This window comes from Cyprinus carpio, chromosome A24, assembly GCF_018340385.1.
Source record: "Cyprinus carpio isolate SPL01 chromosome A24, ASM1834038v1, whole genome shotgun sequence".
Taxonomy (NCBI): domain Eukaryota; kingdom Metazoa; phylum Chordata; class Actinopteri; order Cypriniformes; family Cyprinidae; genus Cyprinus; species Cyprinus carpio.
Window position 1 is genome coordinate 23,202,090 of NC_056595.1, and position 18,151 is coordinate 23,220,240.

At 35.1% G+C, this 18,151-nt stretch overlaps 1 protein-coding gene across 1 annotated transcript; it reads left to right on the plus strand.

Moving 5' to 3' along the window:
• The first annotated feature begins 9,023 nt into the window (after positions 1-9,023).
• LOC109048955 (DCN1-like protein 3) lies at positions 9,024-17,365 on the plus strand. Its single transcript, XM_019066612.2, has 4 exons — positions 9,024-9,524; positions 11,063-11,134; positions 13,263-13,814; positions 16,133-17,365. The coding sequence occupies exons 3-4, from the start codon at positions 13,384-13,386 to the stop codon at positions 16,593-16,595; spliced, it is 894 nt and encodes a 297-aa protein (XP_018922157.2). The 5' UTR covers positions 9,024-9,524; positions 11,063-11,134; positions 13,263-13,383; the 3' UTR covers positions 16,596-17,365.
• The last annotated feature ends 786 nt before the right edge of the window (positions 17,366-18,151 follow it).

Sequence of the window (18,151 nt, forward strand, 5' to 3'; positions counted from 1 at the left end):
AGCATATTTACAAATGAGAAATCATAAGAAATGAATACTTTTATTCATTAAGGATACATTAAATTGATTGAAAGTGACAGTTAAGACATTTATAATGTTACAAAAGATTTCTGTTTTGAATAAATGCTGTTTGTTTGAACTTTCTAGTCATCAAAGAATCCTAAAATACTGTGCAGCACAACTGTTTTCAACAATGATAATAATAATCAGAAATGTTTCTTGAGCAGCAAATCGGCATATTAGAATGATTTCTGAAGATCATGTGACACTGAAGACTGGAGTAATGATGCTGAAAATACAGCTTTGATCACAAGAATAAATTACGTTTTATAATATATTAAAATAGAAAACAGTTATTTTGAATGGTAATAATATTTCACAGTTTTACTGTATGTACTGTATTTTTAACCCCCCCCCCCAAAAAAAAAGCATCAGGGTGAGCAGAGACTCTCAAAACATCTTTCCAACCCCAAACTTCTGAACTGCATGTGTATATTGATTATCATTTACAGATTTTTATATATCAGAGCAGTCTGTATGTCTGCTATAATCAATCTATGCTTAATTTAGCAATTATGACTAGATGACTGCAAATTATTCTGCTTACTTCACAGCTACTTACAAAAATAAATATAATTTTATTACAGATTGTGGAGTGATACGAGAAACATGAAACAGACATAAAATCATCCTTTTGTAACAATAGTAATATTTTTGTATAGAACAAACACACACACTTGTCCTCTCTCTCACATGCACACACACACACACACACACACACACACACACACACACACACACACACACACACACACACACACACACGTACGTATCTGGCCTCAGAGGCGTTTTTCCATTTCTCTCTTAATGAAACTGCTGCTCCTCTGATCATCTCCTCTGTTTCACCCCTCTCTCACTTTCACTGGGTGACCACGGCGACGGCATTCCTTTCTCACCCTCCTCATCACCGCTACGACCCACTCAGCCCGTAACCAAACCAGCAGAACCCACATCAAATATTAACCGGCCCATTAATGAGTTTTCCATCGCTCTCACACACACACACTCTGTCGTAATTAACTGAAAGCACTTACCAGGTATCACTACTTAAATTCACACAGCTACCACGAGTGACCTCTGAGAGAAAGACAGACAGATAGAGACGACAGACTCAACTCCTTGAAGTCTCGGCGGTGACGCTCTTGTGTCATACACGACATGTATGTTTACATCCAATCTGCAAGAAAAGGATGCTGCATTGATATTCAGTGTGTGTGTGTTGGGGGGACGGGGGATGTGGGTGTGTTAATATTTCATGACATTATCAAGTTACTCGTGAATGTGGCTGTTCTGACATAAAGTGTGTGTGAAACTAGTGCTGGTTTCACTCTCTGTGCCCCCTGCACCAGTGGACCGTCGGGGGCTTGTCTGGGATTTGATCTCTGGACCTCTACATCTGAATCAAGACTCATATGGTAATGGAAGTAAAAATCACATGCAGTTTCTCCACTGAGACTCATTCTCAAACTACTTAGCAATGTATACACAACTGTTGAACATTTTTAGGTTGTGCTATTTTTAAATGTTTTTGAACTAACATTTTTTTTTACCCAAAAATGCAGTAAATATTGTGAAATATTCTTACAGTTTCAAATAACTCTTTTCTATGTGAATCTATTGTAAACTGTAATTTATTTCTGTGATGTGCAGCTGTATTTTCAGCATCATTACTCCAGTCTTCAGTGTCACATGATCTTCAGAAATCATTTTAATATGCTGATTTGCTGCTCAAGAAACATTTCTGATTATTATCAATGTTAATAACAATTGTGCTGCTTTATATTTTGGTGGAAACTGTGATACATTTTGTTTTTCAGGATTTTTAATGAATAAAAATCTCAAGAGAACAGCCTTAATTTAAAATACATTTTTTGTGAAATTATAAATGCCTTTATTGTCACTTTTGATTCATTGCTTTCTTGCTTCCTTCCTTGAATAAAAGTGTCAATTTCTTAAAAAAAAAAAAAAAAACATTAATGACTCAAAAACATTATTGACTGTTGGTATATGGTTTATTCTTAGTTATTATTTTTTAATAGTTAAATTAAAATAAAAAAAAACATAAATAATAATCATTAACTTTAACTGAAATAAAAAAACATATATATATATATATATATAAATGACAAAAACACACTAATAAAATTTTAACAATAATTAAAATGAAAACCGAAATTATGAACATTAAAAAATTAATAAAAACATTCGTAGTATCTCAATAATACTAAAATATTTAAATATTTTGCAGTAAACCTAAAACATACAATCAATGACATCAATATTTTTATACAAATAACAACATCAATATTTTTATATTCTACTTTTTTTTTTTTTTTTTTTTTTTCATCATTGTTCATAATGGTTTGTGGTATATGCAGTTCATAAGTTTATAATTTACCATGTTTTTTTCCTTTAAAAATGGTGACATTAAATCACTTCTTTTTGCACATTTTCATTTCCAAACTGTTAAATAGGCAAACCATTATGGATTGCTGACTTTCTTTAAAAAAAAGTAAAAGAAGAAGAAGTTTAACTTGGCCTCTATGACTGTCTTTTTTCTGTGAAACAAGATTTATGGTAGTTTTATGTTGGTGTTTTGGAGCATGACAGTGACTTCTAATGTATAATAAAGAGCAGCATGAACATTCTTTAAAACATCTAGTTTAATGTTCCATAGATAAAACAAGAAAGTAATGGGTTTGGCATGACACGAGGGAGAGTAAATGCTGACAGAATCTCATTTCATTTTTCAACGTCAACATTGTGAACGTTCAGTTCTGAGATTTGAAAGGTTTGGGATGAAGGTGCACTGCTTTAATAATGCAATTACAGTCTGAATATCACTCAAATACACAGAAACATGCATACTGTACGTATAGCCTGAGCTGCTGTAGTGTAATATCCGCAGAGGGATCTGTCCAGTAAAAGCTATTAGTGTATCACGGTTATAATGTCTGATTCATGAAAAGAGACGAGAGCGAGCGAGGGAATGTGTCGTCTTGTATTTGCATGCAGCGTGTTCTAAATGCCTTTATAGATGAAAGACAATTAAGTCTTTAGTCATCTAATTACATGCTTTCTCTCTCTCTCTCTCTCTCTTGCCGTCTCTCCCACTCATAACCATTTCTATTTCCAGAACTGATGTGTTATCAAGTTGCATGCACGAAATGTTACGTTTTAACAGGTTATATACAGAAGGGTTTAGCTGTGATGTGATATAAGCTGAGCTGTGATGACTGAGAATGTGAAATCACAGTTTTAAGGGTCAATATGGTCAACAAATTAACCCTTTCTTGCAGGTTGCTGCATGGTCTTATTGTGCATGCGGCATGCTATTCTAAAGCACAAAATGTTTATCTTTGTACTTTCTTGTAAATTCCTTTTATTTTTAAGCTCCACATCACACAGTCCATTCAATTCCCAACATATGAAATCAAGTCCTGAACTGCTTTCTTTCTCTTGCATGTCTTTTCACTTGTAAATCTCTTTCAAATGGGTGGCGGGTGCTTTCATGTTGACTTTAAAGATTTGCTGAAAGTTATTCTGTGCCCAGAAATTTCCACTTTTAATACCATGCATTTTTACAATTTTAACAATTATTTAGACTTTATTGCGTTGAAAAGTTTGGGGTTGTAAGATATTTTGAAAGATGTCTCTGCAGTAAAAGCAGTAATATTGTATATTATTTTTCCATTTTAAATGAGTTGTTTTCTATTTTAATATACTTTAAAATCTAATTTATTTCTGTGATGCGCAGCTGAATTTTCAACATAATTACTCCAGTCTTCAGTATCACACAATCTTCAGAAATCATACTATGCTGATTTGTTACTCTGTAATGATCAATTATTATTGGTCCTCAATTATTAATAGCGGTCTTCACTGTCACGTTTGATCAATTTAATGCATCATTACTGATTAACTTTTTTTCTTATCTTACTTATTTTCTTTCTTACTTCTTTCTCTCTCTTACTTACCCCAAACTTTTGAATGGTAAAATATCACGGTTTCCACAAATATATGAGCCATCACCACTGCTTTCATCCTTAACAATAAGAAGAAATGGCTTTTCATTCTTCCTTCAGCAGCAATAGAATATAGTAAACTGAATAGAAAACTGTTCTTTTAAATTGTAGTATTTCACAATTTTACTGTATTTTTGGTCAAAGAAATGCAGCCTTGGCGAACAGAAACATTAAAAAAATCCTATTCCAAAATCTTGAGTGCTAGTGTAATTCTGACGTGTCTTGTCCCTGAATGTCCGGCTGGTTGTCGTCTTGATAGACGTGTGTGATCCAGTGTAATCTAGTTGTGCATCTTGACTGTATCCTTGTTCAGACATCTGAAAGCAGTAAACACAGAAGTCATGTTTATTTGATGCTGATCTGCGTGTGCTGGATTACTCACTAGTGTCTGATCACTTCTACTGATGACCTCGTGTGTTAGTGAAAGTACGTAAAGAGATCTGTGAATAAGCGATGTCTTTGAGCACAAGTCTTTCCAGCTAATGCAGGTGGTTAAGGTGTGGAATGCAGAATAACTGCTGATGGGACAGAAACTGGAATATCGGACGGGACGGTAGGGTTTACCTCTCTTTCTCCCTCTGAAATAATGCAGACTTTACTATAGGTGCTTGCTCTGTAGAGGCCTGGTGATGAATGGCTCTTGTCCGCTCTCTGGTCCTTTGCCAGTTCTGTGGTTATTTATTTCAAGAGTTTTAATAGCGTGACCTCAAAACACACATTCACCTGCATGCACACACATATGTAGTATATATATATATATATATATATATATATATATATATACTGCTACAGAGTGCATTGTTTCTGCTGCTTACAGGAGTCTATAATTAGATCCAAATCAGGACAAGGAGAAAGGCCACTCTGAGATTTTTATTATGGAGGGACTCAAACTCCTCGCAGGGGCCCGATGCCCATAATGTGAGCCAGAGACTTTTAAATGCATCTCTCCTCCAGTGAAAAAAGTTTTGTTTTTTTTCTCTCAAGAGAACAATAATATTGTGGACTTATAAACAATAAACACTGTAAAATCAAAACCAGGAGGTATTAAAAATGCACAAAAAGGTAAATAATGTACATAAATACTTTGAACAGATTGCAAATACTTCCATCAATTAAAAACGTATTATAAAACATATTTATCTATTTGAGTACTATATATATATATGTATATATATATTAATATTTTTGTACATTTTTATTAATTGAAATAAATCTTAAATAAAATACAAATATTAAATGAAAAAAAAAAACATGTTGCCAACTAGTTTAATTAAAGCAAAATAAAAAACAAAATAAAAATACATGAAAATCAAACTGGAACGCTATATAAATAATACCAATAGGCCAACTTCGTTTGTTTCTTTTGTCATATATATATTTATATATATATCCCAAAATATAAAAATAGCAACTAATTCAAAAAAATTATCAAATTAATATAATAAAATATGAATAATATAATTCTATATAAATAATACTAAAATAACACACACACACACACACACACACACACATACACACACACACACATAGTCAACCTTTCCATAAAATGCATTTTAAAATTAACTTCAATATTTATATAAATGTTTTAACCTAGTAGTTAACAAAATTTTTAGTGAAACAGCGACACTGTGTGTTCACATTGTGGTATTACAACTACAATTAAATAATTAATATTATTATTTTAAAAACGATTGACAGTTGTTTTAAGACAATATTTGGCTGAGATACACTATTTGAAAAGGGTGCAAAAAAATTTAAATAGTGAGAAAATCTCCTTTAAAGTTGTCTAAATTAATTCTTAGAAATGCATATTATTAATCAAAAATTAAGTTTTGATATATTTACGGTAGAAAATTTACCAAATATCTTCATGGAACATGACCTTTACTTAATATACTAATGATTTTTGGCATAAAAGAAAAATTAATAATTTTGACCCATACAATGTATTTTTGGCTATTGCTACAAATATATATAACGTTAATTGTAATAATCCAGTGAGATTTTTGTCTGAACAACAGCCAGTGCTGCACACAGAGATCTGATCTCAGCATCATCCAGTCTTTCTGAGATTATAGAGACAGACTAAATCCAGAAGAACTGTGGCAATGTCTCCAAAACGACTGAAAAATAAAAACCTTCCTGCAAAGCTGCCTGAACAACTATGCACAAGTGTAAGCTGTTTTAAACACAAAGGGTGAAAAAGTTAAGTTGATTTGATCTAGTTCATGGAAGTTAATTGATAAATAAAATCCTCATTTAACAGCATTTTTACACAAGCTGATAAAACTTTTCGCAGTTTAGCAGATAGGTTTCTTTAAATGTTTTGGAGACATTGCCACAGTTCTTCTGGATTGAGTCTGTCTCAGTACCCTGAAGCAGGTACCCAGCCGTTTCCAAGGTGACGAGCGGAAGATGCAGAAGATGCGGGAGGATCTCCTGGAGGAGGTCCAGAGAGACCTACACGAGAACATCAGTATAACACACAACACCATCTGTGTAGATGATGTAGACTACAGCAGGTAACAGTAAAGGCTGGAACAAACTATTGCCCAGATACTTGTCTAGCTTTACAGTCAGGATTAGCCGAAGTGTTCCTGAAAGTCAAAGCCTGTCTGCAGATTTGAGATGATAGATTTCACAGAAAATCCCATAGTGTAGACTCTGATATTTTAGATATAGCTTTTATTGTACTATAAAAATATACTATTAAACCTCAAACTTTACCTAAGTAAAAAACTTCCTTCTTTTTTGTGTCTTTTTAGCCTCACTTCCTCATTTGTAAGGAACTTTTTAAGTAAGTCGCATTTTTCATAATCAACAATCATTTTCATTTGTAATCTCTTTATGTTTCACTCGTAGTTCTCGTCTCTGCTCTCAGCCGATCTTGCGTCGGAGTTTGAGGAGCTAGTGTCAGAACACCTGAGATGAAGTACTCAACACGTAAGAGACGTTCTGTGTATCTATAAGTGACCCTGGAGCACAAAAGCAGTCTTAAGTAGCTGTGTTATGTTTGTGGGGTTTGTTTGAAAAACATTGTATGGGTCAAAATTATGCATTTTTCTTTTATGCCAAAAATCATTAGGATATTAAGTAAATCATGGTCCATGAAGATATTTTGTAAATTTCCTACTGTAATTATATCAAAACTTAATTTTTGATTAGTGATATGCATTGCTAAGAATTCATTTAGACAATATTAAAGATGATTTTCTCAATATTTAGATTTTTTTGCTCCCTCAGATTCCAGATTTTCAAATAGTTGTATCTCAGACAAATATTGTCTGATCCTAATAAACCATACATCAATGGAGAGATTATTTATTCAGCTTTCTGATGATGCAAAAATCTAAATATCGAAAAATTGGTACTTATGACTGGTTTTATGGTCCAGGGTCACATATGACATATTTCTGTGTGAACCTCATGGAAACTGCCAACAACATGTACGGTTTCAACAAGTCATATTTCACCTCAAATTCAAAAGAACAGACAACAAAGGCTTTACAGGATCATGAAGACTATTTAAACTATTACTTTCATTAGAGTTAAAAACACACCTTGTTTCTGCCATGGAAGAAAAAAAAATTGTGAATTTCATTATTTTTTCCCTCTCAATTGTGAGTTTATATCTTGCAATTCTGAATTCTACGTTTACATCTCACTATTCTGTTTTCTTTGTTTCCACCACGGAATAAAAATTTAAAAACGTGATTGCGACAATTTTGACTTTTCTATTAATAGTGAGTTCTTCTCACTATTCTGTCTTTTTGTTTTCAGGATTCCGAGTTTATATCTCAATTCTAAGTTTATTCTGAGCAATCTTCTCAGAATTGTGAGAAATATTTTTTTTTTAAAGAGATCATGTTATATTTACAAATATAGTGATATTATTAATAGTGCTTATTATGATGAATTATATAAAGAGATACTTACTGATCTCGGATAGGGGATGCTATAATGCAGTCCTGATATGAATAACAGAAAAAAACAACCATTTTTAGCAGCACACCTGCTATCTGATAACACCAGACACCTGAAAATGTCTCCAAAAGGACATTAATGTCTATTTGATAAAAGATGCACACCTATCTCTCTCCGAGCTTCACACTCTTCAGTGCATCTCGTGATTGATTCTGGCTCTGATATCTATAACAGAGAGAAGACGTAAGAAATGTGATTGGTATGAGATCTACAGCAGCTCATCAGGAGACCTGAGGTCAGTGCACACCCGCTGGTTCTGTCTGAAGAGGGTTCGAGCCTCTGAGCGATATATATTTCCTCTCAGTGTCAGTGTCGTGTGGAAGAGCAGACTGCACTTTCCAGCTGCGCGAGACATCCGGACCCCCTGTGAACCTCAAACACAACAACAGAGTGGATAAATATGAATCTGACATTCTATAATGACAGTACATTGACACCTGTATTATTTCACCTTTGATCAGCACTCTAGAATTTTATATTTTCCTCAAATTCATGTTTACCCTTTCTCCTGATTTATAATGCTTATGATTATTTAGATGGAAAATGTATTGAATTAGAAAAGAATGCAAAACAAAATACACATACACTGAATAATTATTACAATTATGCATCATAATAAATGTGTCTGTATGTGTGTGTGTGTGTGTGTGTGTGTGTGTGTGTGTGTATATATATATATATATATACAGAATAATATACAAAATGCTTATTTCAACAACTATGCAATTAAAAGTAATGTATATATATATATATATATATATATATATATATATATATATATATATATATATATATATATATATATATATATATCAGACATACATTATATTTATTACAGTCTTTTGCTTTATTCAGTAGGACTCTAGCTGCCTGTAAACTCTGCTTCCCGATGAAATACATATTACCTTTTCGCCGCACTCCGGCGTCCACGTGCACGCGAGTGATGACGTTTTGCTTCGAACTAGTCCTTAACGCGCTCGTGTTGCGCAGTGAGAGAGCCGTGGGCTGTTTGGCGCGGCTGTTTCTGCGTTGGCTTTTGCGCAAGACCTTCTCGAACCCAAACAAAAAGAGAAACTGCGATCAATCAGCAGCTGATCCGCGTCTCCGTGGTTCCGTGCGGCCGTATCGAGTCCCTCACGATCCTCTCAGACCCCCGGCAGCGATCCAGAGGAGCGGGTGAAGGCGGAGGTTTTCCCGGAGCCGGTCCGGATCAGCGCAGGTTCGGTTCGGGTTCGGGTCTGAAGGAAGTGATGCGGGGGAATCGTCAACCATGATCATCTACTGACCCAAAGAGCACCAGAAGCACACAAGAGAAGCACACTCTTCTCCAGAGCAGGGATTCAGAACCGATCCGGTTCGCCCGGAGGGTGGGATTAGCTTTAGCTTTAGCTTTAGCTTTAACATGACAGCAGCGATGCGCTGATTCCGATCCGTTTCATCATCTTTCCACAGGTACATCCACACAAAACACCTCCACTTCACACCTCTGCCGCCTTTCTGTCCAGTATCCACACATTTTAGACTTAAAAACAAGTTTGGTGTGTAGAAATTGACCTCCCTCATCTGAAGCTAACCAGCTAAGATGCTAACACGAGATCAGCTCTTTAAAAGACTTCATCTGTCACATTCACGGTTTTATTACTCGCGTACAGTCACATATTAATATACCACAACTACCAGTGTGTTTCCAGAACTTAGCTATTGAGGACATGTGGTGTTTTTGCTGTATAGACAGACAGTTAGTCGTAATTTAAAGGAAAAGTTTGTCATTTCTACTGAGAGAGTAGACAGCTTTATCAGAAACACATGCCTAAAAATACTGCATATATGTAAAATGTGTATAATTGTATAATTTAGATGCTCAAAATTCCACATTTGCTTGTGATGCCCAAAAATGCTGACTAGATAGACAGCATCTGTGCAAGAATCTCACATCATAATATAACAGAGATGGTGACTTTAAATATAAATCTGGCTTTCATTGACATTAAACACGAGTTATTCCCAGAAACAATGACATGCCATGCTGTTAAAATAAAATAAAATAATAATGTTTAAATAAATATTAAATACATACATTTTTATTGCAGTTGTTGTAGTGTAATTTTTAATAAATAAATAATACAAATATGTTGACGATAAAAAATGTATTTAAAATAAATAAATAATAATAAAACCAATAAAATTAGATATAAATAAAAATAAATATTAAATACAAAATACATTAATACATTTAAAAAAAAAAATAGATTCAAATCTACAAATACAAATTTGTGAATAAATGGTAAATAAATATACATTTAACAGTGTCAGCACTATAATATGTAGGAAAAACAAACAAACATAATATACAGCTTAATAGATACTAGATATTTTCCAAATAATGTTTTAAACATATTTATGTTATTATTATTTTTTTTTTAAATATTATAAATTGTGTCTCACTTCAATAAACCTTGCAAGAATTATCCTATTTAGGTGATCATTTATAGTATTAGTGTATTTTTGGACAGACGTTGATGTATTTTAATAGCGCATGTAAGTGAATATGCAAATCATATAATATTATATATATATATATAATATATATATATACTGCATGTATACCAATAAATATCAAATGACTATATTACTAACGTTTTTCAGCATCCAGTGAAGTTTTGCTGTTATATTCGTGAACGGAGCACATGATGGAAGTAAATTAGGTTGCGGATGCCATTTGACCTACAAACGTAGATTTGTTCTTGCTCTTGACCTTTAACCCCAGATGCTGGCCACATCTCCATCTGATGTGTGTTGCTATGACGATGACCCCAGTCAGGTTATATGTCATTTAATCAGCAATGCAACACCTCTACTGTAACCCAGCTCCCATTCACACTGTTTTATTCAGGTTACCTCGTGGGTGTTAGTTAGTTAGTTAGTTAGCTAGTTAGAGCGTGAGGACACGGTTTCTTTCCCTGACGGCTCTTTGGTTTGCTTGTGCTCAGGCTAGCGGATGTTCCGGCCGTCTCCATGGAGATTCCTCAGATGACACGTGGCTTCAGTGCTCGGGGATTTGGGTGAGTCAGTGCGTCCCGTACTACTACACAACACGTGTGTGTCCTGATCCAGTCGCTCTGAGCCCGTCCTCGTGATAAAGACCATCATTCTGCTGCTGGATGCTGATTGGTCGATACAGCGTTCTGGTTTATATCATTGCACAGCATCCTTAGAGACCAAGTGTTAAGAGTAACTTACATGTCACCACTAGATGTGCTAGGAGAAGGGAGATGCTTTTTTTATTTATTTTTTTATTATTATTATTATTATTATTATTATTATTATTATGGAGCAACAGCTCAAGGCAGCTGCATGTTAAGTATAACTGTCATTCATCTGTTTTATATATATATATACACACACTATTAAATAAATAAATTATAAGAAATTATAATGAATAATTATTCATATAAATAGTCTACTTTATAATTTTGTTAATATTCTCTCTTAAAATGATCTGCTTATTTATTAACATTGCTTATAGTATATATATATATATATATAATATATTATATATATATATAATATATATATATATATATATAGAATATATATATAAATGTTTATATATTTATTTTTTAATATAATTAAATATAATGTCAAGTCAAGTCACTTTTTATAACATAAAAATTGTAATTATAATTATTAATATGAGGTAAATATTCCACTTTATAATTTTATAAATATCCTCTTTTATAATCTCTCTCTATATAAAATTATTTGTAAATTTTAAAACAATAATTAAGTATAGTATATAATGATGAATGATTTTGAAGTAAATATTCTTCTTTATAATTTATAAATAGCCTCATAGCCTCTCATATATATATATATATATATATATATATATATATATATATATATATATATATATATTATTTTATTTATTTATTTATTTTTTTTAATTGATAATATTAATGAGGTAAATATTCCTATTCTCTCTTAAATTGCTCTCTTTATATAATTAAAATTATAAATACATAAGACAAATATTAGTTATAAATAATAATGACTGATTTAAAGTAAATATTTGACTTTAGAATTTTGTAAATATTCTATTTTATATTCTATATTATAATCTTTATAATTTGTTATCCCATCCCAATTTGTTATATTCCATTCTAATTGTGTGTGTATATATATATATAACATATCGTCACAGCTAAAGGACATTGTTAGGCAAAGGTTATAAACTGACAATACAGCATGTCGTCGAGGGTCTTTGTATCGGATTCCTCACATGTCTGATTAATACACTAATTCACATTTGACACGTTTTGTATTTTATTGCTGCATTCGAATGATTTTCTTGATCTGTACGTTTCAAAGCCAAAACAAAATGATGCTCATAAGTAAACTGTCTTACGTCTCTTCGGTGCTCGAGAAAAATGATTTAGTTGTGTTTAATATTGAACACACAAACAAAGGCCAGAAACAAAGAAACCCTCGGACACGCATTGTTCTCATTCCTCTGAAGAGACACAGACGGCTCGTTATGACTGAGAGCTTACAACACGCCCCGGCCTGATAACACAGTTTTTTGGTACGTTTTGGTGGAAGGAAGCATTTATGAGTTCTTCATGTCATTATGCAGCCAATCGGAATGCGGGAGGAGCAGCGGCTCCGCCCCCTGACTGCGAGAGTCACTACGCATGCCGTCATACACTGATTACTAGTTCAGCAGCCAAAATGAATAGATTTCACCACACTGGTTAATTAATGTCCCGCCCTGCCTCTGATTCACTGGCAGGGTGCATTCCAGCACACATCGTAGAACCGCTTTTCTTTGTTTGGCAGGATAAGATTCATACAAGAAGATTCAATGGGTTGCTTTTCCAAAAGAAAAACACAGGTTAAGAAAACAGTTATAGAATAGGGAGTGTTAACCGCGGCGTCTGTTCGCCGTGTGGAAGGAAGTGAAGCTCTTGGGAACTTTATGTTTGTGGCCTTGAAAAGAGGAAGGACATACGTGCAATATAGATTCATCTGACCGTCATTGTTCTTTGGAAGTGGAATGAAAAGGGTTGTGAAATCCTCTACAGGCTTCTTTGACATTAACACTGAATTAACATGAACGTGAAGCATAATAAACCCTATATGTACTTCACTGATGCTTCGAAATGATGAGTCTTTGATTTGAATCTTCAGGGCATGGTGACTGCTGTCCGTCAGCCAGAGCAGCGGCGTCTAGCAGGGGCCGTCTGGACCTGAAGGAAGACCTCTGAGACGTGGACGGGACGACCAATACGGGAACGAGAGCGGGAGAGACATGGGTCAGTGTGTGACTAAATGTAAAAACCCCACATCCTCTCTGGGCAGTAAAAGTGGCGAAAAGGATGCTGGGAAATCGCACGGTAAAAAAGGAGGTGGTACAGGCGGCACGCACAACGAGGAAGTGGCCAAGTCCTCCGGCGACGTCATATTCAACGGCACCAAAGTGTCAGAGGTGACTGTGGAGAGCAGCACGGCTCCGGCCGTCTCCGCGGAAGCGCAGCGGGAAAAGAGCGCGCAGGACGGGGGAGGAGTGTCGCTCGCGCAGATCGACGACTTGTTCTTGTGTTATAAGGACGATTATGAAGATGCCATCCTGGAGGAGGGGATGGAGCGCTTCTGCAACGATCTGTGCGTCGATCCGGCCGAGTTCAAAGTGCTGGTGCTGGCGTGGAAGTTCCAGGCTGCTACCATGTGCAAGTTTACAAGGTGAGTTTAAAAGGTTTGCTATCTGCAAGACTTTTTAGTCTATTCTGCTCACTAAGGATGCATTTATTTGATCAAAAATACAATAAAAATGTGATATATTTTTACAATTTCAAATAACTGTTTTCTTTTGTGATATCTTTTAAAATATAATTTATTCCTGTGATGCACAGCTGAATTTTCAGCATCATTACGCCAGTCTTCAGTGTCACATGATCTTCAGAAATCATTCTAATATGAGGAAACATTTCTTATTATGTTAAAAACAGTTGTGCTGCTTCATATCTTTGTGGAAACTGTGATATATTTTAATTTTAAGGATTTTTTTTTACATTATAAATGTCTTAACTGTCACTTTTGATCTTTTAATGCATCCCTGCTGAATAAAAATATTAATTTCTTAAAAAAAAAAAAAAATTGGAGAATGCAATCTTAGAATACATTGCTTCATAACAACGTTTTTTGTCTGTGTGTGCATGCTCTGTTTGTTATTATGCTATTCGGGTGTCATTCTGTATACTGTACAGTTGATTACCGTATCCCAGAATGCAATGCACAGAACTCGATCTTCCATTTAATGTGCAACAGAAGACCTGGAAGTGACACAAATCATAATTTGTAACAGTTCCTTCATCGTTCAACAGTCAAAATTGAATTATTGCGCCATACGCAATACACTAATATTGCATTCTGAATAGCCACAGAGTTCTACAGCACTGCGTTTTGGGCATTATAAGGTTCTAAGGCTAAAGCTGAAGAAAACAACGTAATAAAGGGAGATGTTTTCCCAGTGTTGGTGTTGAATAGCAGTGGGGTGAGAGATGATTAGTCAGTGCAGTTCCTCCAGAAGCAGACAGAAACTTGCAGAGATTGCTTCATCACATCAGAGTGTTGCAATGACACCATATGCAGTTGTGTTTTTTCCTCAATATTTGTTTGAACTATATTTTTAGAGTAAGGCAAGCTACATAATCAGATTACTTTTTCAAATAAGTAATGCCAGTTACTTTGTTTCCCATGTACTGACTGCTGGCTCTCCTGTCACCATGTTAACAGAAATCTGAGACGTTGTGTGAACATAATGTTACTGTAGTGCCAGACGAAAAGCCAACATGCGTTTACTCACCTCACTTGCACAAAAACAGAGTCATTATTCCTCAATTTCTGAGCTGCGCCTTCTTTTGACATGAAAGGGCTTTTATATTTGCCAAAAACAGAACTTTTTATATTAAAAACAAACAAGCAAGCACCGATGAGAAAAAGTAACGCATTACGTTCCATAAAAAGTAACGCAATTGACCCGTCGCAAAGACCCGTCCCCTCTTAGTTACTGTTGCTACGTCCAACAAGCCATGGTGCTCTCATGCCACACATCATGTTCTCATGCAGTGAAAAATACATTGTGGTGCAAAGAGGAAACTGGAAACGTGCCGACAGACGAGACAGAGCAGGTTACTTTAGGTATGAAACAAAGTCTCAGCTTTAAAATTCTGTCTTTTTAAATAAACATGAATGAACATCAGAAGGTATCTTGTTTCACACCGCTTTTCAAGTTTAAGTCCACTGATGTTAGTCTAATCCTGTCTGGTTTGTTTGTTGGACAAAATGCCAGATTCAGTGTTATGATTGGTCAGATCGCCTGTCAATCAAACTCCCGGCAGAGGGTCAGTTAGTTACTTTATTATGGAGTAACGCAAAATTGTAATGCATTACTTTTAAAAGTAACTTTCCCCAACATTGTTAATGTTGATGTACTAAAATAACTAGTGCTGTCAAACGATTAATCACATCCAAAATAAACGTTTTTGTTTACATAATTTATGTATGTGTACTGTGTGTATATATATATATATATATATAATATGTGTGTGTGTGTGTGTGTGTGTAACACTGGAGCACAAAAGCAGTCTTAAGTCTCTGGGGTATATTTGTAGCAATAGCCAAAAATACATTGCATGGGTCAAAATTACCATTTGTTTTTTTTTTTATGCCAAAATCATTAGGATATTAAGTAAAGATCATATTCTATGAAGATATTTTGTACATTTTCTACTGTAAATATATCAAAACATAATTTTTGATTAGTAATATGCATTGCTAAGAATTTAATTTGGACAACTTTAAAGGCGATTTTCTCAATATTTAGATTTTTTGCACCCTCAGCCAAATATTGTCCTATCATAACAAACCATACATCAGTGGAAAGCTTATATTATTCAGATCATTTCACATATGTGGTTTCCACTGTAAATACACCACGTTACAGAAGTCAAATGGGTTGCAAATGTTGACTTAAGATGTTTTGCGCTTGTGTGTCTCAGGAGGGAGTTTGTGGACGGCTGTAAGGCGATCCAGGCCGACAGTATCCCAGGGATCTGCTCCCGGTTCTCCGTGCTGCTAGAGGAGTCCCGTGGAGAAGAGAGTTTTAAAGATCTGTACCGCTTCACCTTCCAGTTCGGGCTGGACGCCGAGCAGGGCCAGCGCTCTCTGCAGCGCTCCATCGCCATCGCGCTGTGGCGGCTCGTCTTCACGCTGGACACGCCGCCGCTGCTGGAGCACTGGCTGGACTTCCTGTCGGAGAATCCGTGCGGCGTGCGCGGCATCTCCCGCGACACCTGGAACATGTTTCTGAACTTCACGCAGAGCATCGGCCAGGACCTCAGCAACTACAGCGAGGACGAGGCCTGGCCCAGCCTCTTCGACTCCTTCGTGGAGTGGGAGACGGAGCGGCGGCGGAGAGAACAGTCGGACTCTGAGGCCGCGTCCGTGTGGCCGGGATCTTGAGGGCGGCCGCGTTTGGGATGGGGGTGAATTCTGGACGATGACGTGCGGAGGTGTTTCTGAGCCCGTCACTCTCCATCCTCCTGTTCTAATTACTGTCATGAAATTTTCAGTCTTACCGCATTGTGTGCACTCAGACTTTTGTTTTAATGAAAGGGCTCCAAACGAATAGTTTTTTAAAGCACTTTTATTTAAGTTATTGCTATTGTTCCTTTCATTTGTTTTAACGTTCACATTCATCCAGAGCTGTTTCTTCTTGCTAATATTTTGGGATTGACCTACACGCCAAAGAAAAGGGAATTCTGTCAGCTGCCTACCGAGTTCGAACACACGCACACACACACACACACACACACACACACACACACAGATATTTATGCACACAGGAAACCTGCACACACACATGCCAGCTAAACGCTGCAGGGGATGTGTTTTGACGGTTATTTTTGGTTTGAGGGGTGTGTGGTGGTTCTGTGATTGATTGATGTCCTGAAGCCCTCTAAACCTCAGTTCTCACATGTGCTTCCCTAATCCTCTCTGACTTTATTTGGTTCTTCTCATTCACGTCTCCTCGGATGCGTTCATTCATTCTCATGTATTCTCAGTGGTCAGATGTGTGCGAGAGGGAAATACAGATTCATTTGAAGTTGGACGTCTGCTGTGAGCTTTTTCTTTTATTTTACAGTTTACATTTTTTTTTTTTTAATTCTAAGTGATTTCATTTCAGTCTTTTTTGTCTGGTTTTATATAAATGATACAGTTTATAATGAATAAAAATGTGTTTAACATTGGACTTGGATTTTGGCGTCTTTTTATACTGATGGTTTCTGATCTCTGATGTTCAGTGCATCTTCTGACCAGAGGTGATGTGGATCTGTGTAGCAGTTGTTGTTAAAATCAGATATTATTATTTGTACTATGAAGTTTTTTTTTTTCATGTCCCTGTCAAATATGTCTTAATATATTGGGTAAGTTGTGTTATTGCATAAAAAATATTTAAATGATAGAAATCTTATTAGTTTTCTTTCATCTCAGTATATCAGTTAGAAGAATAATTGTGTGGATTTGACATAAATTAATTTAAATGGATTTCATTTAGTGAAAAACTATTTTTACTTTAATCATTTATTATTATTATTATTATTATTATTATTTATTTATTTTATCTGGTAATCAATTTATTTGTGTGTGTGTGTGTGTGTGTGTGTGTGTGTGTGTGCGTGCTTGATATTTTCATCCTGTTAGTCTTTTTTTTAAATCTCCAATTTCTCCAAATTTCCTCCAAAGCCGTTTCCTCCATGACACCAACCTCCAGGAAGTGACATCATTTTGGAGGGAAAACAGCAAACACAGTTGTATCTATAGAACTGAAACAGGTATGGTAATATTAAAACTTTAAATATGGTTAAAAGCAGTATTAACATTAGTTGACACCCACATATAAATTAACTCTAAAGGAACATTAATTAGGTTCCGTTTTTAGTTTTATTTCCATCATGTAAATAAATAAAGTTTAAGTCTGTGAGGGTTGATCAGAGAATATTTTATAGAAAAACACA